Raw genomic sequence first — 26612 nt, 5'->3', positions numbered from 1 at the left:
CTAGTATAATAGTTGTTGTTTTATACCACTAAACTTTAGGATGATTTGCTTTGCAGCGAGAAATAAGTGGAACAGCTAGCAAATACCCTCCTTGGGTTTGTTTAGTCATTTCACGATGTTTATCAAGAAGTTTACATTTAAAAAGAAGTTTACATTAGTATACACGGTATTTGCTAATGCTGCCTACAGAAAGAAAATCTTGATTAGCAGGAAATGTGTTAAAATCTAGTAGTAATCTATATTCCCAAGCATAGTGGCATTTTACTGTTATAGTAGAGAGCAACATGTATATCTTCTCTTTTCACAGGTATCTGAGATGTTATTATTGGGCAGTTCGAACTTTAATTACCATTGGGGGCCTTCCAGAACCACAAACTTCATTTGAAATTGTTTTTCAACTGTTGAATTTTTTTTCTGGAGTTTTTGTGTTCTCCAGCTTAATTGGTCAGGTAAACTGAGATGTGAATCCCTGGCTAAAAAATGCTGTCATTTTTGAAAGTCTAACAAGTCTTTATAAACTTTACAGGGAAAAAAATCAAAATCTATCTGGTGTTTTTTTTTACTAATTTCCATCTATTTTGATGAACTGAATGAGGATGTAAATAGATCAACATTGCCTTTCAATTTTTAAACCATCAAATTTTTCAGAAGACTTGTACACAATGAGTGTTGGGTTAGACTCTCAGAGAGTCATGTTTCTAAGTTAACTTCTTACTTGGTGTTTCCTGAAAACTTTAGAAGCTCTCTTTTTTTACTTAAACTTCAAATATTGTCATAAAATCCCTGACTTAAAATCAACTTCAAAAGTCATTTAAACCAGAGGCTACCAAATGCTGTCTAAATTAATTTAATTAAAAAATCATTGGTTCATAATTGTTTATTATGGTATCTCCTTGCCTATTCTCAAGAAATCTCAGTCTAGTAAGAAAGCAAAACAAATACCCAAATAACTCTATTGCAAGGTAGTTGCCATTTGCAAGGAATAGAGCCCAACACCTTCGTAAATTCTCAGATTCACAAGAAATAAAAAGCTCGCAGCATAGCATCTTTAGACGTTATACTTCCTTGTAAGGCACTTTACATATTATATGTCTGAGAGCAAAAGCCATGTTGAGATTTGTGTATGGGGTAAATAGTTATACAAAATCACAAAATGATTATTACCACTAGATAAATTATTGGTTCCCACTCACCACACTGACAGTGGTATGAATAAAACTCATGCTTTAACAAAATTTAGCAATGAAAACTATTCATTATAACATCTGAAGCTGATCACAAATAGAACTCAAATCCTACATCCATGAATGTCAAGGGGCTGCTATCCTTGGTAAGTTCCAGAGGAGAGTTTGAAAGCTCTGTATTAGGTCAGAAAAGGGAAGCTTCCCAGGAGGTTTCGTAGAGGAGAATGTATTTTAAAAACTAGATAGGATTCAGTAGTTATAGACAGATAGTTCAATCAATCAGAAACAGTGTGTGAAAGATAATGATAAAGCACAAGATATGTTTGAGAAAATAGAAAAAGTATCAGAACGATGGGAGTGAAGGACACCTATAAATAAGGTTAGAGATGTATGTAACGAGAAGATATTTTAAGGGCTCTGAATGTTAAATTAAAGATGTTGAACTTTATCCTAAGGGCAATGGGAAATCAGCCAGGGAAGGATTTTTAACAAGTAAGAGATTTAAGGAAGATTAATCAAATATAATATAAATTGGAAGGGTCATACAGTTTTAAAATGTAGGTTTTATTATCATTTATGGATGGTGAGGCCAACAGATCAGTAGACCATTTACATTGAAAAGACAGTCTGTTATACAAACAGATCCAAGAAGAGGGGGTCACACCTTGCCAATAGGGCTACATAGGGAGGCACAAGGAAAGGAACTGATCAAGCAGGGTAAGGGGGTTTAAGATTGGCGAGTTTGGATAATTTCAGCAGGCTCTGGGGTGTAGGGACTGTCTCTAGTTGTCTGGTACCTGGCCCTGGAGTAATTGGGGCAGGTGGATAGTAGCCTAGAATATGAGAGCCCAATAAAGAAGGTTGTTGGGAGTATGGGCTCAGGGTTGGCTATTTTGCATATGAAAGGCACACTCCCAGTAGTTTGCTATCTTTAGGAATCAGCTAACTCTGGGAGGGATAGTCCCAGAAATCAAAGAATCAAAATACAGAAAATAAAAAACATGGTTAATACAGGTGCTCAGGGATATGGCAACTTCAGCCTGAACATGGCAATCGAATAGAGAGAGAGAGATTGTAAAGGAAGCTCTATTTAGAAAAATGTTTAGGTCTGGAAAATGAACACCAGGCAGTTAAAAACTATAAGCACAAATTATAATCTTAATGCCTGGGGAGGTTACATTAACAGTGATTGAAAATAGGAAGCTTGCGGGGACTTCCCTGGGGGTGCAGTGGATAAGACTCCATGCTCCCAATGCAGGGGGCCTGGGTTTGATTCCCCCCACATGCATGCCACAACTAAGGAGCCTGCCTGCCTGCCTGCCTGCCTGCCTGCCGCAACTAAGACCCAGTGCAATCAAATGAATAAATAAATAAATAAATATTAAAAAGAAAATAGGAAGCTTGTTTATAGAGAAATGCAATTAATTTGGAGTCAACCCCAGTTTAAAGCGATTAAGAGGCAACCCTAATTCATACATGTAATTCATAGTCATATGATAAGGCCATATCATATTGATAAAAATAGTAAAATCTAACATGTACTTAGCACTTACTATGTCCAAGGAAATTTTTACAAGATTAAAAACTATGTCCAGCTCCAGTTAAAATTCCATTCAAAGTGGTCTTTGGACTAACAGTAGAAGCATCACCTGGGAGATTCAAAATTCAGGCCTCACCCCTTACCTACTGAGTCAGAATTTGAATTTTAATAGGTTCTTCAGGTGATTCATATGCACATGAAAGTTTGAAAGGGCTGCTTTATACCCCACACTGCACCTGCCTTTACAGTGACTTTGAGGACCCAAGGAACAAGAAATATCAAGCTGCTAAACACGTAGGACTAGAGCCAAAAAGAAATATTGAGGCAGAAGGTAGAGATTTGTGCCTTAACTCTCACAGTGAATAAAATATGCTGAGAAGGAGAACAGTTAGAAATGAAAGTAAGAAAGCCCTGGACAAAACCTCCACTTGTTCAAAGTTCAAAGTTCCCTCATATAACCATGCCAAGAACCCTGGATGTGATCATCTCATTTTAATTGCAATACTCTAATCTCACATACAACTCATAGAGACTAACATTTTCTTCCTCTAATCTGGACCACACATCATAGAATATATGTCTTCTTCACCTGCACCACCAAAATTCAGCATTGCTCATAAAACATTCAGATTACTGTCACTACAAATTCTCTGCCGCCATCACTGATCAATAATGCTTTTAATTGTCCTTGGATCCCAATTTAAAACTCTATTAACTCTCCCAACCCAATCTCTGATATCCCACTTCTCAAGGCCTTAGGTGACTGGGTAATGTTCACCATCTGTCAGAAATGGCTTGGAAAAAGGAGATCTGGGAACTGAGGTGGTTGAAGAACAGCCCTCGAGGAGTAGGTTAGAGACTGAAAAAGTATCCAGTTTGACTCTCTGCATAGCTACTCGGCAGACACTTTTGACAAGTAGAAGAACCTATTAACTCTGAAATGGAAACTGAGGAAGACATCACAATAAAAGAGCCATTTGATCTAGATCTCAAAGAATGAGTCATTTTTCCATAAGCAGAAAAGGCTCAGCTACTAGAATGAATGAGCAAAAGTGAGGCCCAGGTTTTCCTTCATATTATAAACCCACAGTCAAAGCAAATGTACAACCACTTGCTTCCCTCTATGTGAGAGGAAGAGTCAAGCTATGTATCTTTTCTGTGCTGAGACCCTAAAGATCAGCTTTTAACCTAGAGTGGGTTTTCATGGCTGAGTTATAAACATCGAGAACTAAAACCTGACAGTTCCTTAAGTATTGTCACAGCAGTAGATGATGCTTCAGTAATTTCAGCACATTTCAACTTCTGCTGAATACTATGCCTTAAGCATAATGAGATTTGATTTTATCTGTCTAAACAGCACAAAGGGAAGTATAGAGGTTGCAATTTCGTGATGAATTGAGTCTATATAGCCAGCCACACTGCAAAATCTATGAAGGATGCTTTCTAAGCGAGACTCACCAAAATGGACTAGCCGTTCTGCCAGGTAATTGTTCAAATTTCTTTGCACATTTCTTGCATAAGCACAGCTATATAATTTTTAAAATATCTACTAACATCTTTGCAGCAATATAAAAGTTTGCAAAGAAGATTGTATGCAGTCACATGCATTATGTGACTGAATTCTCGCAGAAACCTCACATGGTAGGTAAAACAGGTTCTGTTGTCCTTATTGGGTCAGAAAGAGGATACAATTTGCCCAATATTTTATAGGTAAATGGCTAAAAGTAGGACCCAATATAGTGTGTTAAAAATCAAGTAGTCAGGGATTAGAATAGAATGTATCACGTGAGAACTCTTAATTCAACTGGGCTTATAGTAACTCTGCCACTTCCCCTGCTGGGTGTGGAGTGACCATGTTTGTGGTTTTAGATGCAAGATGTAATTGGGGCAGCTACAGCCAATCAGAACAACTTCCACATCTGCATGGATCGCACCATTGCCTACATGAACACTTATTCCATTCCTAAGATTGTGCAGAATCGGGTCAGGACTTGGTATGAATATACATGGGACTCTCAAAGAATGCTAGGTAAGCACAGCAAAATACTGACTAAAACCCTGTAAAACATGTCCTATAATGAAAATCCTATAAGGCAGCAGTGGCAACTAATTGAGTTTGAAAAAGATTGGGAAACAACCAAATAATCTTTAAAGCATTAATTTAATACCATGGGCTTTTTTTCATTAAATATTCAGGCATAACTTATGGGTTATGCAAATCCTTCAAGAGCAAAGGCTAAATTTTATTCAGTGCCCACCAGATGCTAGATATTACACACATTAGCTCATATAATCTTCATCAAAAAAAATGGGGAAAATTTGGTGTCATCAACCCCCTCTTAGGAGACAAGGAAATGGAAGCTCCTAACTGAAAAAATTGGCCAAGGACACAGAGGTCTTAGGCAATTGGCCTAAATGGAACTGAGACATGCACCTGTGCTCCTCCAAACCCTTGCTCCCTCTGCTATATCATCCTCTTTTCAGAGCACAGTGAGTGCTCAGAACAGAAATCTTTCAAGCCACTTTCAACCTGCTACAGGTCTCCTCTAAGAGACCCTTAATCATTCATGGTGTCTACTATTAGGACTATAACAGTGGAGTTTAAAATAATGTTTACTAAAGATGTAAAGTAAGTTAATGTGCTAGTTGACAATAATCAGATTCAACTTTTAGTTTGCTCCTCACCATATAAAAATAGGAATTAGTGCTACTGAGACGCCAATAAAGCTACTGCTCTCAGAATGCAAATTACAATGTGATTCCCTAATTGGAAGAATCAATATTGTGAAAATGACTATACTATCCAAAGCAATCTACATATTCAATGCAATCCCTATCAAATTATCAATGGCATTTTTTACAGAACTAGAACAAAAAATTTCACAATTTGTATGGAAACACAAAAGACCCCAAATGCCAAAGCAATTTTGAGAAAGAAAAATGGAGCTGGAGGAATCAGGCTCCCTGACTTCACACTATACTACAAAGCTACAGTAATCAAGACAATATGGTGTTAGCACAAAAACAGAAATATAGATCGATGGAACAGGATAGAAAGCCCAGAGATAAACCCACACACATATGGTCAACTAATCTATGACAAAGGAGGCAAGGATATATGATGGAGAAAAGACAGTCTCTTCAATAAGTGGTGCTGGGGAAACTGGACAGCTACATGTAAAAGAATGAAATTAGAACACTCCTGAACACCATACACAAAAATAAACTCAAAATGGATTCCAGACCTAAATGTAAGACTGGACACTATAAAATTATTAGAGGAAAACATAGGAAGAACACTTTTTGACATAAATCACAGCAAGATCTTTTTTGATCCACCTCCTAGAGAAATAAAAATAAAAACAAAAATAAACAAATGGGACCTAATGAAACTTAAAAGCTTTTGCACAGCAAAGGAAACTACAAACAAGACAAAAAGACAACCCTCAGAATGGGAGAAAATATTTGCAAACGAATCAACAGACAAAGGATTAATCTCCAGAATATATAAACAGCTCATGCAGCTCAATAATTAAAAAAAAAAAAACCAATCCAAAAATGGGCAGAAGACCTAAATAGACATTTCTCCAAAGAAGACATAGAGATGGCCAAGAAGAACATGAAAAGCTGCTCAACATCACTAATTATTAGAGAAATGCAAATCAAAACGACAATGAGGTATCACCTCACACCAGTTAGAATGGGCATCATCAGAAAATCTACAAACAACAAATGCTGGAGAGGGTGTGGAGCAAAGGGAACCCTCTTTCACTGTTAGTTGGAATGTAAACTGATACAGCCACTATGGAGAACAGTATGGAGGTTCCTTAAAAAACTAAAAATAGAACTACCATACGACCCAACAATCCCACTACTGGGCATACACCCAGAGAAAACCATAATTCAAAAAGACACATGTAGCCCAATGTTCATTGCAGCACTATTTACAATAGCCAGGACATGGAAGCAACCTAAACGCCCACCGACAGATGAATGGATATAGAAGATGTGGCACATATATACAATGGAATATTACTCAGCCATAAAAAGGAATGAAATTGAGTCATTTGTAGAGACATGGATGGATATAGAGACTGCCATACAGAGTGAAATAAGTCAGAAAGAGAAAAACAACCATCGTATATTAATGCATATATGTGGAACCTAGAAAAATGGTACAAATGAACCAGTTTGCAAGGCAGAAATTGAGACACAGATGTAGAGAACAAACATATGGACACCAAGGGGAGAAAGTAGCAGGGCACTGGTGGTGAGATGAATTGGGAGATTGGGATTGACATATATATACTAATATGTATAAAATGGATAACTAATAAGAACTTGCTGTATAAAAAACTAAATAAAATAAAATTCAAAAAACAAAAACAAAAAAAACAAAGTTTCTTAGAAGCAGATAAGAATCCCTGGCTGTTGATGGTAGGACCTTATATTCTCCTTTCTGCCAGTCTTAAGAGGTTCCAACCACAGGTTTAGAACCTCTTCCTGAATCTAAATGACAAAAACAACAAACTTTTTTCTTAAACACACACAGCTATTCCTGTGGGCATCGCAAGCAGGGAGGAAGAGGAGGAAGAGGGGTAGTAACAGGCTCCTTCCCTCTCTCCCTGTGGACACTGCTCCAACTCCTTCATTTAGGAAGGAACTAGAGACAAACAGCCCTTGGAAACAAGGAGCTGTGTTTTTATAGATTTTCATATTTAGAACCAATGTTGTAATCAAAATAAGGATGTAGTATAGAAATTTTTTTCTTTTCTAAATGGATGCAAGAAAACATCAAAAGTAATCAGCTCTCAGAAACCCATAATATACTGTAAACTAAAAATGGGCAGTTTTATTCATGGACCATTTTATCAGCCTGAAGGCCCATCATTTAATTCACATGTAGAAAAATCTTTAATGTATTCACATACTTCATTGAGTTAATAAGCAAGTAAATAACAATAATTTGAATTTACTCACTTAACAGATTTCTTCTTTAGATTCCACTCCCAGCTCAGCCACCCACCACTTATGCAAAGATGAGTAAATCACTTACAGCCTCTCTGAGTTTCAGTTCCCCTTTTGTTTCTTCTTTCCGGGAAGTAGGAGTAAGAATACTTATCCTTAGGGTTGTCATGAGGGTCCAATAAGATCATGACAGGACTCTGTAAGCTACACGGTATTCATTATTCCTTGCCATCCTTAGGATGTTAGGGCTGGTCTGCAGAATCAGAAGATAGGAACTAGATCCTTTTCCCATCCCAGTTTGTTCACTAGCCTTTGTCCCATCATCACTAAGCTTTAAAATTTCAGCAAACACAAAATTCTGGAATTATTCAGAACTATTATGTCACAACTATTGAAAATACTTCTTTTCTTTCATGAAAGTAATAGTGCTATTATGATAAGTATGTACGTCCAATAGAAGCAATGAAAATATAGACTGTGATGCAGCTGTTTATAAAAAGAGTTGACATTTTGTTTCCTTTATTTTTTTAATTGTCCTTGAACTTTGATGATTTTTCCATAATTATTCTCCTTTATGGATTGATGTGTTTATCTTTATGAAGATGAATCCGACCTACTTGAGACACTGCCAACTACAATGCAGTTAGCCCTCACCATTGATGTGAACTTCAGCATCATCAGCAAAGTCGACTTGCTCAAGGCGAGTGTTTTTCCAATTCATAGGAAGGCACCATATCAATTTCTCTGTAAAAATCAAAGCTTTTGCTGAATTCTTGGTTGATAATTTGTTCTTTGAGCAATTATACTATATTGTCTCCCTGTCATCTGTCCTCCATTGTTTCTGATATAAAATAAACTATTATTCTTATTGAAAAAAACAACAAAAAAAGCTCTTGCTGAATATAGCATTTATGGTTTTTTTGCCTTTATGTTTACAACATCAAAATTACCTGGAGAATTTATGTGAAATTAGAGGCAAATAAACTACGGATCTCTCTTCAGCAGACGACTTACCCTTTAGAAGTCTCTCCTAACTGGTGTCAAAGAAGAAGAGTTCTTCAAGGTCTTCTTGCATTAATTAAAATATAATTAAGTTTTACAGCTCTATGTCTTTGCTACTACACATGTCATCTCCCATTTACAAATATGCCTTGGCAATGCATGGCAAATCAGGCCCCAGATTAGCTCTGGATTGGCCTGACAGTCAGAGAATCATGCCTAATCATGTCTCCAATACAAATGCTTAGGATTTAGATTTTTCACATGGCCAAATTCAAATTGAGAGGGTTTTTTTAAAAAAGAAGAAATGTATAGCAAAGAAAATTTTAATGTTTTGAAAGTTTTTCATTTTCTGCCCTCTTCTCAATGCATTATACCATATGGAAGTTTTTCTCACCTAACACTTATTCTGTGTGTGGCATTCACTGATTCATCTATTTAATTAATTCATTCAATGAACATTCATTAAGTTCCTACTACGTTCCAGGCACCATTTCAGCCACTAGGAATTCAACTTCTAAAAACAAATACTTGCACACATGGGGCTTAAATTCCAAAAAAGAGGAATGAAAAATAAATAGATAATATGTGAGAAGGTGATAATGCTATGAACAAAATTAAACAGATTAAAGAGGATGAGGGAGGTACTGGGCATGAAAGCTCTGCTCTAATGAAGTGCAATTGAGCATCTGGGCAGAGGACTGTAGGACGAAAGGCAGTGAGCCATGCAGATACTGGGAGTGGGAAAGGAGGGATAGACAGAGAGGGAATATTACAGGAGGATGGACAAGATGAAGCCCTGATCTGGGAGGCTGGAGCAAAGGCAGAGTGATGTAAAGCAAGAGTAGTCAGAGGAAAGTAAAAACAGAAAGGATGAGTCAGGTGGCAAGTTAATGGAGGGCTTTGGAGGCTGTAGCATAAAATTTGGATTGTACTCTGAGATGCAAAACCCACTAAAGATCTTGAGCAGAAGATGATCTACTTGAGATCTGTTTGAAAGGGATTTTTTTTCCTGCTCTGTGGAGAGTAGACCAGGAAGCAAATATGGAAGTCAGGGAGGTCAAAGAGGGATAACATCTATAGACGTCTATAGGGATGACGGTGATCAGACCCAGAATAGTAGGAGCAGAGTTAAAAAGTGGCCAATTATTGGATGTATTCTAAGGAAGAGCCCACCATTTTTGCTGTTTGATTTTGTGAAGGGAGAGAGAGAGACAGAAATGAGAGATGATTCAGGATTTAAGCTGAGGAACAGGAAGAACAAAGATACCATTTGCAAAATAGGAAATTTTAGAGTAAGTGTAGGGTGAGGAGGGTAGAAATAGACTGTTTTTAGATGTGTTGGTTTGAGGTGAGGGTTAGACTTCAGATGGAATGTCATGTAAGCAGTTTGATAAACAAATCTGAGTTTAGGGGAGAGGTCCAAGCTGGAGCCATAAATTTGGGCAAATCAACATATTGATGGATTTTAAGCTAGGGACTAGATATTATCCCCTATTATGTAACCCAGACAGAAGGATATGCCTTGAAAATACATAATCGATACCATTGTGGTCAAGAAGAAGAAGCAGACGCTGTACGGTAAAATGGTTAGGCAGAGTCACCCTCGATGTTAGGTTACCGTACAGTGTCCTAAACGGCCTTAGGAAGGAAGAGGGGGGATGGGAGGGGAGGATGCCCTGAGGTCAATTCCTGGAGATTATAGGAAAGTAGTTTCCTAATTGGAAAGTGGTTCCCAATTTCTAGTGCGAGTGCCACAGTGGAAGCTCTGGTGAGGTAGAAGCACCACGGAATGTATTCACACAGTTTTCTGATCTTCTACCAGGGAGACTGGGAAAGGGATTTCTACCTTGGTTAACAGGTTCATCTAGATAAATGGTTTTCAAGCTGCAGCTTGCAATTCATTTAGGGATCATGAATTCAACGAAATGGGTCACAAACAGCATATAAAATAGACAAGAACATAATCAGAGTGCCTCACACATAAGTAAGGGTAAGCATTGTATTACAAAATTTTTGTTTCAGTTATTGATTTTTTTAATACGCATATACATATCTATGTGTGTACTGGGCACAATGTAAATGTCTTTATTACTGTAAGTTACGGTCAAAAAAGGTATGAAAGCCACAAGGCTAAATTAACAGTATTTTTAAATGCTATAAAGCTTTTTACAACTTAAGGACTAGCTTAATTGAGAATAAGTGAGAACCAGCTACATTTTAAAGAAAACAAAAGCTTTAAATTATATACCAGTGACTTTTATGGGATCATCTCTGATCTGGGAAGTTATCAGGTTTCAGCCTCAGAGCTTTTCCCTTTGTTTTTACATATATTTTTGGAAATCCATAAAATCAGCAACATCTGATTGAGAAAAAAAATGTTAAATCTTCACATGTTGCTAACGTACATAAACATAGATTCAGGGGCTTCCCGGGTGGCGCAGTGGTTGAGAGTCCGCCTGCCGATGCAGGGGACACGGGTTCGTGCCCCGGTCCGGGAAGATCCCACGTGTCGCAGAGCAGCTGGGCCCGTGAGCCATGGCCGCTGAGCCTGCGCGTCCGGAGCCTGTGCTCCGCAATGGGAGAGGCCACAACAGTGAGAGGCCCGCGTACCGCAAAAAACAAAACCAAAAAAACATAGATTCATTCTTTCCTGACGTTTCCATTAAAGATGTAGCTCCTTCCAGAAAGTAACCATTTCCATTTATATTTCTGTTAAATGAAAAAATTATTTTTTTTTACCTAAAGCCAAATGAAGTAGAAAATAAGCAGGTATGGAAGCTTTCTAAATTTATTTCTCTTCTAAATCTTGCTAAGACAGTCTTAGTGGTTTATACAAATTTGTTATTTTCTTAGGGAGGAAATATGCTGACTAGGGATCTTATATGCTTACCTCATAAATTATACCCAGTTGACTCGTGTTGCTTCTGATTTAGTCACCGTTCACTGAGAGCCACCTATGGCCTCAAGGGACTGAGGCACAAAGGAGGAAACCTTTGGAGTATGTGTGCCCAGAGGATGCTCAGGAAGCTTCAGAGTGAAAAGGGTGAGGCTTCCCGGCAGGAGCCTCATTATCACTCATTAGGACCAAAGCATGGGGTGACAACAAAAGATGAATCTAGAAATGTCAACTGAAGCCAGGCTATAGTATGTGGGCTCAATCCTATAGGCCAAGGAAGCTGGAAAGGAGGAAACTGACAGGACAGATTTCAGTTTTATAAAGACAAAAAATGGGGACACTTTGAATAGATCAGAATATCCAGGGATAATAAAGAAGGGTGACTCAACTGCTGAGAGCCTCCATATCTTGAATTCTCCCTGAAAATGAATCTTCCATATCTTTAAAAGTCAGGCAGGCAGGAAGAGAGAGAGCAAGAGACAGAATAAAGAGACAGAGAGAGAGAGACAGAGATCTGACACCAAGATTGGAGGCTAGCAGGCATGCTTTGTGTCTTTCCAATCTTCAAGATTAGGATAAATTAAAGATACTTGAAAATCATTTAACTCACAAATACCTAGTTTAAGATGTCTTAAAGAATATTTTAAGTTTATATCTTGGATCTTCAGTCAAAAATTTCACAAGGACTTTTCTCCATTTTGTAAATTTGTGAAGGGATACAGATGTAGTAGAATTGTTTGCAGTGAAGCACCAGATAATAATTATATGCTAAATAAACTTGCTTCAGTTTCTCCAGAAATATGTCTGTAACTTTAATTGTGCATTGTATTCAATTTTTAAAACTCCAAAAAGGACAATGTGTTTATATTTCTTTCCTTTTAGCCTTGTGAAACTTGTTTATATATTAGTGGAACAGTGAGTATCCTAATGCTTTAACAAACGTAATGTAAGTAATGCTGGAGTATCACAAATTATAATATGGACAATGTTACATGAAGGAGGTCCATACTGTCCATGATCCTTCATTCGCAGTATTGTCACCATATACCTTGCTATACCCAATACTCACGTGGCCCCTGTATTAGTCAGGGTACTCCAGAGAAACGGAATCAGAGAGATATGTGTGTGTGTATATGTAAATATATATATATATATATATATATATATATATATATATATATATAGAGAGAGAGAGAGAGAGAGAGAGAGAGAGAGAGAGAAAGAGAGAAAGTGGGGGCGCGTTGGAGAGAGGGAGAGATTTATTTTAAAGAATGGCCCATGCAGTCATGAGGACTGACAGGTCTAAAACCTTCAGGACAGGTCAGCATGTTGGAGAACATGGGAAGTGTGAATGTTTCAGCTCAAGTCCAAAGACAGTCTAGAAGCAGAATTCCCTCTTCCTCAGGGAACTTCAGACTTTTTTCTCTTAAGGCCTTCAACTGATTGGATGAGGCTGACCCACATAATGGAGTGTACCCTGCTTTACTGAAAGTCTACTGATTTAAATGTTAATCTTAACTAAGAAATACCTTCACAATGACATTTAGACTTGTATTTGACCAAATATCTGAGTACCATGGCCTAGCCAAGTTGACACAAAGTAACCATCACAGCCCCCCAAACACTGTCAAGCTGTATGGAATATAATTGTCAAAGAAACCAAGCTGTTGCTAAGCCCAATTTTTTTTTTCCTTTTTTTTTTTTTGGCTGCACTCTATGACTTTTAGGATCTTAATTCCCTGACCAGGGATTGAACACAGGGCCACGGCAGTGAAAGTGCCAAGTCCTAACCACTGGACCACCAAGGAAGTCCCCCAAATTTTAAAATTGATACTCGTATCTTCTCAAAATTAATAGCTACTATTTACTGAGTTCTCATTGTGTGCTACACTGTGTTTTCTTCTTTGTTACCTTCTCTCAATTAATGCTCACAGCAAGCCTCTGAGAAAAGGTTTATGACCCCCTCCCCCCCCCACTTTACAGAAAGTATGAACTACTTACCTGACTGAGGCCAAAGAGCTAGAAGCAACGGGACAGGGTTTGAGCACTGATTTTTCTTATGCTACAGTCTACAGTCTTAACCACTCAATGAAGTCACCTTTCAGTTCTCCACCAGCCCTGTCTGGATAAGTGATAAGACACTGAGAATTTTCCCTAGAGTCAAAAAACAATGTAAGCTCAAGGCCATCCTTTGGTGATTTTCACAGACTTAGATTTGGTATGCCAGTTAGTTTCACACCAGATACCTAAATTCACACACACTGTGCTATTCTCCTACTAAGAAAAGACCTTGAATCTCATGTGTTTTTTTTCTCCCTCTTAATCAAAGCAGGTAGAATTAAAGTCACAGAATTTCACTAAAACTTTGCTTCAATCAACTATAGTTAATTAGTAAGATCTTCTGCTTCTACATGGGGTGATCAGAGTTTCTAAAGAGCTTAGAGATGAATAGTCATTTTTTAAAATTTTTCCACAAAAATAATTCTCTTCCTTTCAGCTTGCATGTTTTTCCAGCCCAACCTCAAGTATTAACCTAATAAGGAGTGATTCATTTCTATGAGGTTGGGCAATTTCCCCTCATTTCTGATGATTTGTTATTTTTATATTGATTTTTAAATACGTTTTATCAAATTAAAGGCTAGGGAAATCACATTTTGCCTCTACCACTAAATTACCAGAAGTAGGAGCAAATTTAATAAAAGTTCTGTTGCGCCACCTAGTGTCTAGAATTTAAATTGCATCCTTTAGAAACTGAAAGAGAGCGCCCTGCTTAATGGTAGGAAACGAAAGACACCCAAATGAGAATGTTGGTACCACCAGTCCGTCAAGGAAAGCACAATACGCTGCTTTGGTAAAAATGGAGAACCCATCCCAAACAGGACACCTCACTGGGATCTGTGACTCATTGTTATTATACAGCAAGTAGAGCCTGGAAAGGCTGTGACTTCAGTGATAGGAAATATCTGGAGAAAGAATGTTGTATGTGAGTGGCAGGCTGAGCCGAGAATGGCAAAATTATTTCTTCCCCTCACACAAGGATACCCTGGCAGTGACATCCTAATCACATATTTCCTCCCAAGGGCCTGAAATCAGAGCATTACAGGGAGGCTTACTACATTTCATTTTTAACTTTATTTTTAACCCTGATGGTAAATGTAATAAAGTATTGTGGCTAGACTTTTTAAAGTATTTTGAACAATAAACTCATAACCCAGATGAACTCCATTCAACTACACATACTGAGCAGTTACTCTGTCCAAAGCACTAGTGGGGTACCCCAAATACTGCACGCATACAGTCCCTGCTCTCCACTGCCTCCCAGAAGTGTGGGGAAATTCTATAAAAATAAGAGGACATCCTTAGCTGTTCTGTGATAATTCAGTGACTCAAAACATATAAAGTGTTTATCTCAATACCTCAGATATAGTAAGTTATATTGTTATTATTGCTACTATTACTGAGAAATATAACTGATTCAGTCACAGGGGAGTTTTCACACAGGTAAAATCAGTGTGTAGCCATGCTTGATCATAGGAAGATGGATTAGATTCATCCTCGGGGTTTCATCCAACCTGTGACTTCTCACTTTGACTATGTGATAATGAGGTTCCTAGAAAAATAGAATTATTGTCAGTTCTCAGGAGAGCTTGATGGAGATGACTTTACTTGTGTTTGCAAATGTTAAGCATAAGGTTGGGTCTGATATCACTTAGAACTCAATAAGTTATGACATCATAGTACCTTGCAAATTATTTATCACATTTGACTTTAGCATGGGTAACTGGATTCAGAATTCCTGCCCTAGACATATTACCCATCACTTGCTTCGTGGGAATGGAGTTTAAGATGGGACAAAGCATGCCCTTTTATAATAAACAAGGCTGAGCTGAGAAGAGCCCTGAAGACTGTTTATACTTGAGGGTGACTTAAAGTTACAGTGAGTTATATATTACTAATAATATCTTAAGTTCTTTTTTGAAGAACTCAAGGAGGAATGAGCCTAGAAATGAAGAAATCCTTTAGGACTGAGAAAGTAAACATCCAAAGGTAAATTTTACCAACTTTACAATTGCGTTCAGAGCTTGCAAGTATTAAAAGAACTTCCTGGGTATAGGAACTATCATCTAAAGTATAGGTTATGTTTTGAATAAAAATAAAATTTCTCCCAACTTCATTCAAATCTCCAGAAGCCTTATTCAAATCTGTAACACAGTTTTTATACAGCACTGAATTTCCCATTGTTGAAAATGGAATAATTTCTAATAACTTCATCCTATACATCAGGCCATATTTATTTAGTGCCTGGCATGCCCCATGCCCTGGCAAGACCCTGGGCATATGGAAGCGACTAATATACAAATCTTGCCCTTGAGTTGCTCGGAATGTAGATCCAACACACACACATACACACACACACACACACACACACACACACACACACACACACAGATGAGTCTCTTCCTCTGACACCTCTTGCATGTGTGACCTTAGTGAAATAGTCAATAGACTGCCTGAGCCTGTTCCCTCATCTAAAAACCAAGAGTGTTAACAATATATTAATTAATGCCAAGCGTCACAGGGAGGATGAAAGAATTAAACAGATGAAAATAAGAAAATAAAATGTAATACAAATGTTGTGTTAATATAATGTTAATATTGACATTCACACAGGTACTCTCACTTTACGAAAAAAAGGAACATTTATGAAACAATGACTGTGCTATGACTTTCTGTGAATCAGAAGTTTTCCTAATTACTTCTATAAAGGAAACGGAGCTGCATTATAAAGAAAAAAATGCTAGCCCTGGGATGTAGTTCTTTTTTCTCATATGATAATGGAGCACACTGTATGTCAAGAAAATAGTCATTTTGGGGGGGAGGGAGGAGATAATTGTTCTCAAATACATCATAAAACATAATGACTTCATAAGGCAAACTTGATTTCACTAAGCCAAAATACAGAAAGGAAGGATCTAGTCATAAATCACAGCTGCCCCAAGGCTGTTTGCACCTGTCCACAAAGCAATCATTAGGGGAAAGAATCACTTAGTTGATGAAGCTTAAATTGTAATTTTTTTATTACATACAACTGCTATGTTCTGTTTACATAGCTAATACATATTCTGTGCAAGTACATTGATTAAAAACTCATATTTATAATGGTTTAAATGTTCTTCTCTGAGGAAATCCAAGCCATAAGCTAACAGCTCTCCATGTAAGTATTTGGGCATTTCTACTGAGGAAAGTACTAGTTGTTTGTCAATCTATTTTAAGGCTCATCTCCTAATTTGTTCCAACACTTCCATTAATTGGGTTTCTTTATAGTGCTTTCTGCCAGTGAGCTAACCTGAAAGACAGAAGAGAAAAGATGAAATGTGTTCCTTCTCAAAGAGGATTTTGTTCCTACAAACAATCTTGGGATGTGTGTTTTACTTTCTTTTTATTAATATTAATAAAAGTTGAAGTCTCATCAATTTTTCTTGCCAGTTCTATTCTCCTTTCTTCCTCCTCAGAGGTGGCCACTAAGATGATTTGAAGGATATCCTTCCAATTCTCATTTTTATTTTACTTTTTATCTATATAAACATCAGTGACAGGTAGTATTATTTTGTACGGATTTTTTCATAGTTGGAGTCATAATGAATACATTCTACAGCTTGCTTTTGTGCAGACCACATTATTATTTGAATTCAATCACATCTAGAGAGAGAGAGAACTGATTTATTGATTTTAACCACTTTATGGTATTGCAACCTACAAATATTCAATATTTTTATCTGTCCACAGATTGCCATTTTGTTGTTTCCAGTTTTTTCAGTACTGAAAATAATACCGCCACTCACATCTTTGTACATTTATGGAATTATTGCCATAGTAAAACAGCATTTAAAATCAGTAGTAATTCCTATGAATGAATACAATTTAATGCAGTTGGGAATTTTCATCAAAGTTCATTCCAGCAGGAATTGTTCAAGGAATGAAAACTTTATTTTGGCCTACAAATTATTATTAAAAATTAATGCTGAAACAATCAAACTGTGCTTGTGAAAGTAAATGTAAGTGGGGTTTTTTTTTTAATCTTCTCTTTCTGATCATTTATAATGCTATTATTCTCCATGGATATGAGTAATTGAGAGTTACCTTCATTGAAATGATATTCTAGACATGCTTAAGCTTGAGAACTTCCAAATATATTTCTAATGAATTTTCTCTAAAATATCAAGGACACTAACTTTCTTTAGTGGGCGGAATCTTAAAATCAAGCCAGTTTGTGTTTTTTCCTAAGAGAGTTCTGCGTGATCAGAACACCAGTTTCTGAAATGAAATTACTGTGAATCAATGACAGCATTAAAAGAAGTAGGGCACATGAGCCATATATTTAGAGAATTTTTACTAAAGACAAAATAACAATTTTTAGAAGGAAATTAATCTTTGTCATTTGCCTTAGCAAATATGATAACCTATGAGACATGGTAGAGATAAAATAAATATAAATTAAAATTATATACTTTGCACAAAACAAATACATGATATGGAAAGAAAATGTACATTTCACTATGCCTAAAAGGACCTTTGTTCATCTTTGCAGGACAAATCATACTCATCTTCAAATGACTCAAATTGTGTCACCCACACAAGCACCTTCTTGATGCTTCCCCTCTCTCTCATCCCCACTCCAAGACAGAAGTAAAAGCCCCATAAAAGTTTTATGGATACCTACCTGGGATATCTTATGAGATGATTAACTTTGACCACAAATTACGGCTTTTCTGTTTACTTAAAACCTTATCCCAACTAGACTTACTCTCTGTCATCTCTGATTGCACCAAGGGCATTGTTCAAAGCCTTGCTCATAGCAGCTGTTATGAATATTTGTTGGACTGTATTAAGAAGGTATTCCTGTTGGCTTTTGCCTTTCTTTCTATCCGAGAGAAACAAAAGCTACAGTTTCTCAAATAAATTTTTAAAATTCTAACTTCAAGTTCATCTGAATGCTTGTCACCCATGGCTACTTGAAAATACTTCAATCATAAATCATTAACTCTCCTTATCAGTCAAGCAACCCCAAGGCTTAAATTTCATATGGATCTAGGTCAAGTGTTTGCTACTAAAATCATTATGGAAACCTGTGATTGCTAAAGGAATGATTAGCCGATCCACAAACTGGGGGTAGGTCCTTTGCTTTTCCGCCTCCTTCCTCTGCTACTGATTAGGATTAGTTCTCTGCAAAATAATAATTTCCCCTAAGGGACAGACAAAAGGAAAGCTGCTACATGTTAACAGCTCTGAGAGGAAAAAATAAAAATATTTGATGAAAGTAGAAGATTCAAAATCGCTATGTAAAGTGAGATTTTTGAAGCATCTACAGATTTTTTACCTTTAATATAGATAAGTTACAATTATTTAAACAGAAAACAAATATAGACACATTTTCTAACAAATCAAATTTGTTTCTTATGCTATTGAAGTGGATATGAACAGTCATTCGTTTAACAGATATTGTTTTTGTATCTCTCATGTACAGTTACTCTGCCTTTAAGAAGATGACAATTAAGTTGGGGAAGAAAAACAGACAAGCTTGCAAAGTTAAATAATAATATCTAACAATAGTATGAAAGATGTTATTAAAATGAAAAATATTCAGCAAAGATTTTTATCTGTCAGTGTTAATATATTAATAATCAATCGTTCACTATTATATTACTGTAATCTTTAATACCTATCATTTACTAAGCTTTATGTTAAGTTTTATATGAGTAAAATTTTACCATTATGGGGCTTCCCTGGTGGCGCAGTGGTTGAGAGTCCGCCTGCCAATGCAGGGGACATGGGTTCGAGCCCTGGTCTGGGAAGATCCCACATGCCGCGGAGCAACTAGGCCTGTGAGCCACAACTACTGAGCCTGCGCGTCTGGAGCCTGTGCTCCGCAACAAGAGAGGCTGCGATAGTGAGAGGCCCGCGTACCGCGATGAAGAGTGGCCCCTGCTTGCCACAACTCGAGAAAGCCCTCACACAGAAACGAAGACCCAACACAGCCCTAAATTAATTAATTAATTTTTAAAAAATATTTTACCATTATGAGATTAGTAACATTTTCATCCCCATTTAACAGATTAAGAAAATGAGGGCCTGAGATACATAGATACATAGCAATAAGTAGTGGAAACAGGATTAAAACCTGAATATATCTGACCAGGATCTAAATTCTAGCCATCATACCACAGGTATTTTTTTCCTAAATTTTGGGTCAAGACAAGTCCATATCCACCGGCAACTAATATTTTAATGTTAACACAGACAACATCTATTACTGTTTATTTCCACTGCATTTTAAAATCAATTGGAATATTGGCCTTTTAGCTGTGTCTATGAGAATTATTTTTCTCTATTATTTTTCTTTAGGGTTGTGATACACAGATGATTTATGACATGTTGCTAAGATTGAAATCCATTGTCTATCTGGTGACTTTGTCTGCAAAAAGGTGAGTTCATGCTATTTTTCTAATGCATGACTAATAAATACATCTGAGGAGTTCAGACATAAGTCAAGAGAATAGTTTAAACAAAATTTGTCCAGGGTGAATTCCATAGTATGGAAATAATCATGATATATAATTCTGTAAAACTATAATGTGCTCTCAGAGTTCAAAATGGAATAAGACCATATGGATTTCATTACTTATAGGATATAAATGTGGGTGGTCTGAAAAGTTGCTTTGTGTAAATGTAAATCATCAATTGTCACACCCCATTAATTCCAAATACTTAAGGTGGAGGGAAAAGTTACAGAAGTGAAAGGTGGTTCTGTCCTTTTTATGTCTTCAGCAAACTATCAGTTACCTCCATTTAGCTCACCCAGTTAGTAAATAATCAATGCCATTTAAAAAAAATTTTACTGTGTTTCTTATGATTACAAAGTAATACATGTTCATTATTTTTTAAATGGGAAACACATAAAAGCACAAAGGTAAAAACTCCACCACCCAGAAATAACCACTATTAATATATTTCAACCTATGTTTTTATATCGATTGATGGATAGTTAGAGCTTGTTTTATAAAATTGGCACCATACCTCGCTTATGTTTGAAACTTGTTTTGTCATGTCACAATATATCATGGGAACATTTAACGTATTATTAAGTAAGCTACAACATCCTTTTCAAAGCTGCATAATATTCCAGTCTATGAATATATCATAATCAATTTCCAAGTGTTTGCTATTACAAATAACGCTAAAATAAACAATTTTGCACATCTCTGATTACTAACTCAAAGGGGGAGAGAAGGAATGATGACCTTGGGACCTTGAGATATTAAATCAATAGTGAAGGCAATAATCAAAATAAAAAAGTAGAGAAAGATGAACAGTTCAAAGAAATGAGAGATGATCCAAAGCCCTGGGGGGTTCACACATGAGTGAATGTAAGAAGTACTTATATCATTCCAAAATAATGTGCTAAGTGTAATGGTAGAAGTAAGCACAAGCTGTGGTAGGACACAGAATAAGGACACTTCTGCACTGGGGTACTGGCAAGATTTCCTGGAGAAGATGCTGGTCAAGCTAAGTCTTGAAAAATGAATCAGCATGAACCAGAAGAAAGAAGAAGCAGGCATTCCAGATAGAGGAAAGAATTCACATGAGTCAAGGCAGAAAGGAAGGGACTCTGTCTTCAGAGGGAGTGTATGGAACTACAATAAGTCAAAAGCTAGAAAATTTTAGTAGCATTTATTCAGTGAAACTCAATAAACAATTATGAAATACTATGGGCCAGGCACTGTGCTGGGTACTGGATAAAAAGGTGGTTCTTGTCCTTCAAGGGCTTACAGTCTAGTGCCAGGGTATTCAATTCACAGTGCATCAGAATCACCTGAACTGAGAAATCTGGGCTCCATCTGCAGTAACTTAATTGGTCTGTGTGGAGACCGCATATCAATATTTTTAAAGCTCCCAGATGATTATAAATTGAGCCAAAGTTGAGTATCACTGGCCTGATGGAAGAGACAAACAATAAACAAATAAAATTAATGTGTAACTCCAAAATGTGCTAAGTTCTATGCGGCAAAAACAATTTGCCAGGAGAATGCGTGGTGGCAAAGGCACTTACTTTAGATTGGGGGACTCAGACAGGGGGAGATTGTCAAGCTGTCAGGCATGATCTTTGTGAAAATCTGAAGAGAAATAGTTCTCTAGTTTTTTTAAAAAAAAACAACAAAACTGTAGAGGAGACTATTTTATTTTATTTTTTTTAATTAATTTATTTATTTTTTTGCGGTACGCGGGCCTCTCACTGCTGTGGCCTCTTCCGTTGCGGAGCACAGGCTCCGGACGCGCAGGCTCAGCGGCCATGGCTCACGGGCCCAGCCGCTCCGCGGCATGCGGGATCTTCCCGTACGGGGGCACGAACCCGTGTCCCCTGCATCGGCAGGCGGACTCTCACCTATTTTAGATGAAGACTTGGGACCATGAGGCAGGACAGAACTTGATTTATTAAAGGAATGTAAGCAAATGCTCAGCTAGGATAATGGTGAAAGACAAAGTCAAATAGAGTGAAGGTACTTTAAGGCATCCAGGTAGAGATACCTAGTGCCCAGGTGGAAATCAGTCTAGTCCGTGAGAGAGGACAGAACTGGATGTAATCTCTGGAAACCGGCATATGATGGAAACTGATATCATAAGAAGCTCAAGAAAAGGTAAATAAAGAAGACCAAGGCTGTAACTTTGAAGAATACCAGTATTTATGGAAGAGGTCAGTGAAGAAGAACCACAGAGGGCAACTGAGTAAGAGCTGTCAGTGGTAAAAGAGGAAAAATAGAGGAGAGATTGTGATATTAATGAAACCAGGAATCTAGAATCCCACACAAATTAGTCCAGATTAAATGTGGGCATACTGATGATATAAAATCATTTTCATTAAAATGGGAAATACAAACCACAGCTCAGTTTAAGGACCCCTTTAGGGCAGTGACGCACTTAGGATGACATGGCCTTAATGCACCAAAATGGCCTTTCAATTTGTTCCAATAGCAGCAGGGACTGAAAACTGAGATAACTCATAGAAACTTGAGCATCCGGGCCCAAAAGCAGTGAAAATTTGCTTAACAAAGTGTGAAATGCAGAGTAGATGCAGCGTTCTCATTTCTCATTTCTTCCTCACATCGCATCCATCACTCAATAATAAAAACAGATCAGTTAACACAAATGAAGGAAGGAAGAAAATAAGCAAGGGGAAGAGCAGAAATGAAAAGACATGAGACTCCAAGCCACATTTCTTTGTTTCTTTTTTTAAAAAGGGATTTAAGGGCTTCCCTGGTGGCGCAGTGGTTGAGAGTCCGTCTGCCGATGCAGGGGACACGGGTTCGTGCCCCCGTCCAGGAAGATCCCACATGCCGCGGAGGGGCTGGGCCCGTGAGCTATGGCCGCTGGGCCTGTACGTCCGGAGCTTGTGCTCCGCAACGGGAGGGGCCACAACAGTGAGAGGCCCAAGGGATTTAATTAAGAGTAGATGACAGAGATGAAAAATTGTTACTTGTCCAGATTTTATACAGCCAAATTCAGCTTTGTTTTTTATCATTTCCCCAAATCATTGTAGGAAAAGGAAAGAAAAAAAAACAAAAGAAAACATGTTCCGTTAGCAGTTGTTTAAATAATTGAAGAAATGGTAGGGTTCAAGACTGAGTTTGCTGACCTACCTAATCCTCTGGATGGCTCCTAAACTTACCAAGTGGGTAGCTTGGACTGCTTCAAAGGGTATTGAGGAATTTTCCCAGGATTAATTTGCAAGAATTAATTTGAGCATCATAATGCCCCGGTCAGCCTTGGAAATAGCCTTCTACACAGGAACCCCGAAAATTTGAAGTGCTGTCTCACTAAGGGTTACCCCATTGTACATGAAGCGCTTGCATTTCTACACTTTCTCCAAATTAGTACATAAACCAACCAGAAGAGCTTGGTTTGATCTTATTTTGCACATGCTGTCAGACCTTGCTCTCTAAGGAATGTCTACTTCATTTGAATGCCAATTAAACTTGCAGGGAAGTCTTAAATTAGTCTAGAAATATGCAAGAAATAGTGGAAGTTTTGGTTCGTTGATTATGCCAGATCTCCTTGGAAAATTATTGAAATGACCATTAAAAAATAATTAAAAGTGCTGAACTATATTTAAGTACCCATTATGTACTTCTACCTCCAGTCAGTTGTAATAACTGCCTTTGAAAAATCATTCCAGTTCCTTGAGAATTACTTCATGCAAAGAATTAAAGAATATTACCCTGTCCTAATCATTACTTCTTGGAGTTTCTCTTGAAAAACTAATTTTCAGACACTTTCACTCATTTTTAAAATAATTCATAGATCATTTTTAAAATAATTCATAGATATTGTGTTGGTTTCAAAGAGATCAGTCTTGATATTGGATTCAATAGATATGATCTGTACATATTATATAGTCAGGTGACATAGGTGTTGCTAATTCTAATGCTATCATCTGCCAGCCTTGTAAGTTTGCCCAAGACACTTTACTTTTCAAGTCTCTACTACCAATTTTTAAATAAGAATAATGATATCTTTCCTATTTGACCTCACTGGGATTTTTGCAAGAAATAAGTAAGTTAAAATTTATGAAAATACTTTGTAGCTATAAAGTAGCATGTTCCTTTTTTAAAAAAAATTTATTTTATTTTTGTCTGGGTTGGGTCTTCGCTTCTGTGCGCAGGCTTTCTCTAGTTGCAGTGGGCAGGGTCTACTCTTTGGTGTGCGTGGGCTTCTCATTGCAGTGGTCTCTGTTGTTGTGGAGCACAGGATTTAGGTGCGTGGGCTTCAGTCGTTGTGGCACGTGGGCTCAGTAGTTGTGGCTTGCAGGCTCTAGAGCGCAGACTGAATAGCTGTGGCACACGAGCTTAGTTGCTCCGCGGCATGTGGGATCTTCCCAGATCAGGGATCAAACCCGTGTCCCCTGCATTGGCAGGCCGATTCTTAAACACTGTGCCACCAGGGAAGCCTCAAAGTAGCATGTTCTGATAAAACAAACACAGGCATTAAAATAAGGAGCAATGTAAAATCTGATATTATGATTTTAAAAGTACTTTGCAGGGCTTCCCTGGTGGCGCAGTGGTTGAGAATCCGCCTGCCGATGCAGGGGATACGGGTTCGTGCCCCGGTCTGGGAAGATCCCACATGCCGCGAGGCGGCTGGGCCCGTGAGCCATGGCCGCTGAGCCTGTGCGTCTGGAGCCTGCGCTCCGCAACGGGAGAGGCCACAACAGTGAGAGGCCCGCGTACCACAAAAAAATATAAATAAATTAATTTTAAAAAATAAAAGTACTTTGCAAATGCAAGATGTATTATTAGCACTGATAATATGGAAATAACTATAATTAGATCCATCTGTATTGGAATTTCTACTTAAATCTACATTTGGGAATAAATATACCTATTTATATAAGGTATAAATACATAATGCAAAATTTAAATATACTTTTTGCATTGCTTAGTTAGGAGATGTGCATTCTAGGCTTCCTTTTGCTTCTATTTACTATCATGGAGCAACGGTTACTCAGCCAAATATTAGCCAGTAAGCCAATCTGTGCCTTTATTTTCTTTCTGTAAAATGGAAATAATAATACCTACTCTAGCTTCCTCATAAAAGTCATGGGGAGATAAAATGAGAATTTCAGTGTCACAGATGTTAACTAAGAGGTAGAGTCTGAAAACTTTAAACTTAACCTAACAATTATAACACGACAATAAGTAATGTTCAGGAAAATAACCCTTGGTATTAAAGAACTTCAAAACTTCCCAGAGAATAGCTGAATTATAAATTATTCATAAATGAGTGCCTATGTCATAATTCCTATGCTCAGCACTGGAACAAAGTAGACATTGTCTCAGCCATTGCAGAGCATAAACTATAATAAACATTGCGTAATCCTAAATTAATTTTAGTGTATTCTACTCCTTTGAAAATATGATTAACAAGAATGTTTTATGAACGCAAATAATCCAGCCCCCTCCTGAACCAAATATAAGAGAATTTATTGTATTAATGTTATTTTTAATAGCTCAGGGTGATCAAGACTCAACTCACTAAGAAATATAGGTACCGTTATCCAAATAGTTTGCCTAGTATTATGAGAATTGGCTTATTTAAAGTTTAAAAGCTTTTCTTCACCCAAGTGCCATTTAGATCTCTTGTAAAACGTATTTATGTTTTCTGGATCCTGGAGTGAGATGTGTTCCAAGGGTCCCACAACCACCCACTAGTTTGGTGATTTGCATGACTCAACATAAAGTTATATTTATCACTTAAGATTTATTAAGGCAAAGTATACAGTGTAGGAATAGCAAGAAAAAGATATGCATAGACAAAGACTAGAGAAATCAGGTGCAGATATCCTAGGTCCTACTTCTTAGAGGTTCACATGGATGCATTTTTATCTCCTACTGTGGACCATAGAGACAAGGGCAAAATACCTCTGCCTAGGAAAGCTCATCTAAGTCTTGGAGTCCAGAGTTTTTAAATGGGGCTGGTCACATAGCTACATGACCAGTCATTGTTCAGACTCTAAACTAGATACCAAGCACACACCATAAATCTTTGTGTTTACATTAAACAGTATTGACAGCCTGGTACATCCTGCCACACTGCCTGAGGCATACAGAATAACATCATTAACCAGTGTCTATGTGAACATTCCAGGAGTTTAGTTCTCAAGGCATTGAACAAGTGCCATTGCCCTGGCTCCAGAGTCCCCAGAGATAAACAAGAACTGAATAAAAGAAATTGCTGAAGGGAGGAACACTCCCAAACTCATTCCATGAGGCATCAACCTGATGCTAAAACCAGGTAAAGATGTCACAAAAAAAGAAAATTACAGGCTAATATCACAGATGAACATAGATGCAAAAATCCTCAACAAAATACTAGCAAAAAGAATCCAACAGCACATTAAAAGGATCATACACAATGATCAAGTGGGGCTTATCTCAGGAATGCAAAGATTCTTCAATATATGCAAATCAAT

At 37.4% G+C, this 26612-nt stretch overlaps 1 protein-coding gene across 1 annotated transcript in view; it reads left to right on the top strand.

Moving 5' to 3' along the window:
- The window catches only part of CNGB3 (cyclic nucleotide gated channel subunit beta 3), a 152227-nt gene that overhangs the window by 95100 nt on the left and 30515 nt on the right, over positions 1–26612 (top strand). The window contains 5 exon segments of the mRNA XM_059043566.2: positions 308–449; positions 4594–4753; positions 8295–8392; positions 19994–20048; positions 20051–20073. Of these exon segments, the coding sequence (XP_058899549.1) occupies positions 308–449; positions 4594–4753; positions 8295–8392; positions 19994–20048; positions 20051–20073 (478 nt within the window).

The sequence above is a fragment of the Kogia breviceps genome, chromosome 17 (assembly GCF_026419965.1).
Source record: "Kogia breviceps isolate mKogBre1 chromosome 17, mKogBre1 haplotype 1, whole genome shotgun sequence".
Taxonomy (NCBI): Eukaryota; Metazoa; Chordata; class Mammalia; order Artiodactyla; family Physeteridae; genus Kogia; species Kogia breviceps.
The sequence above is the reverse complement of the archived record's forward strand: the minus strand, read 5'-3'. Positions and strand labels throughout refer to the sequence as shown.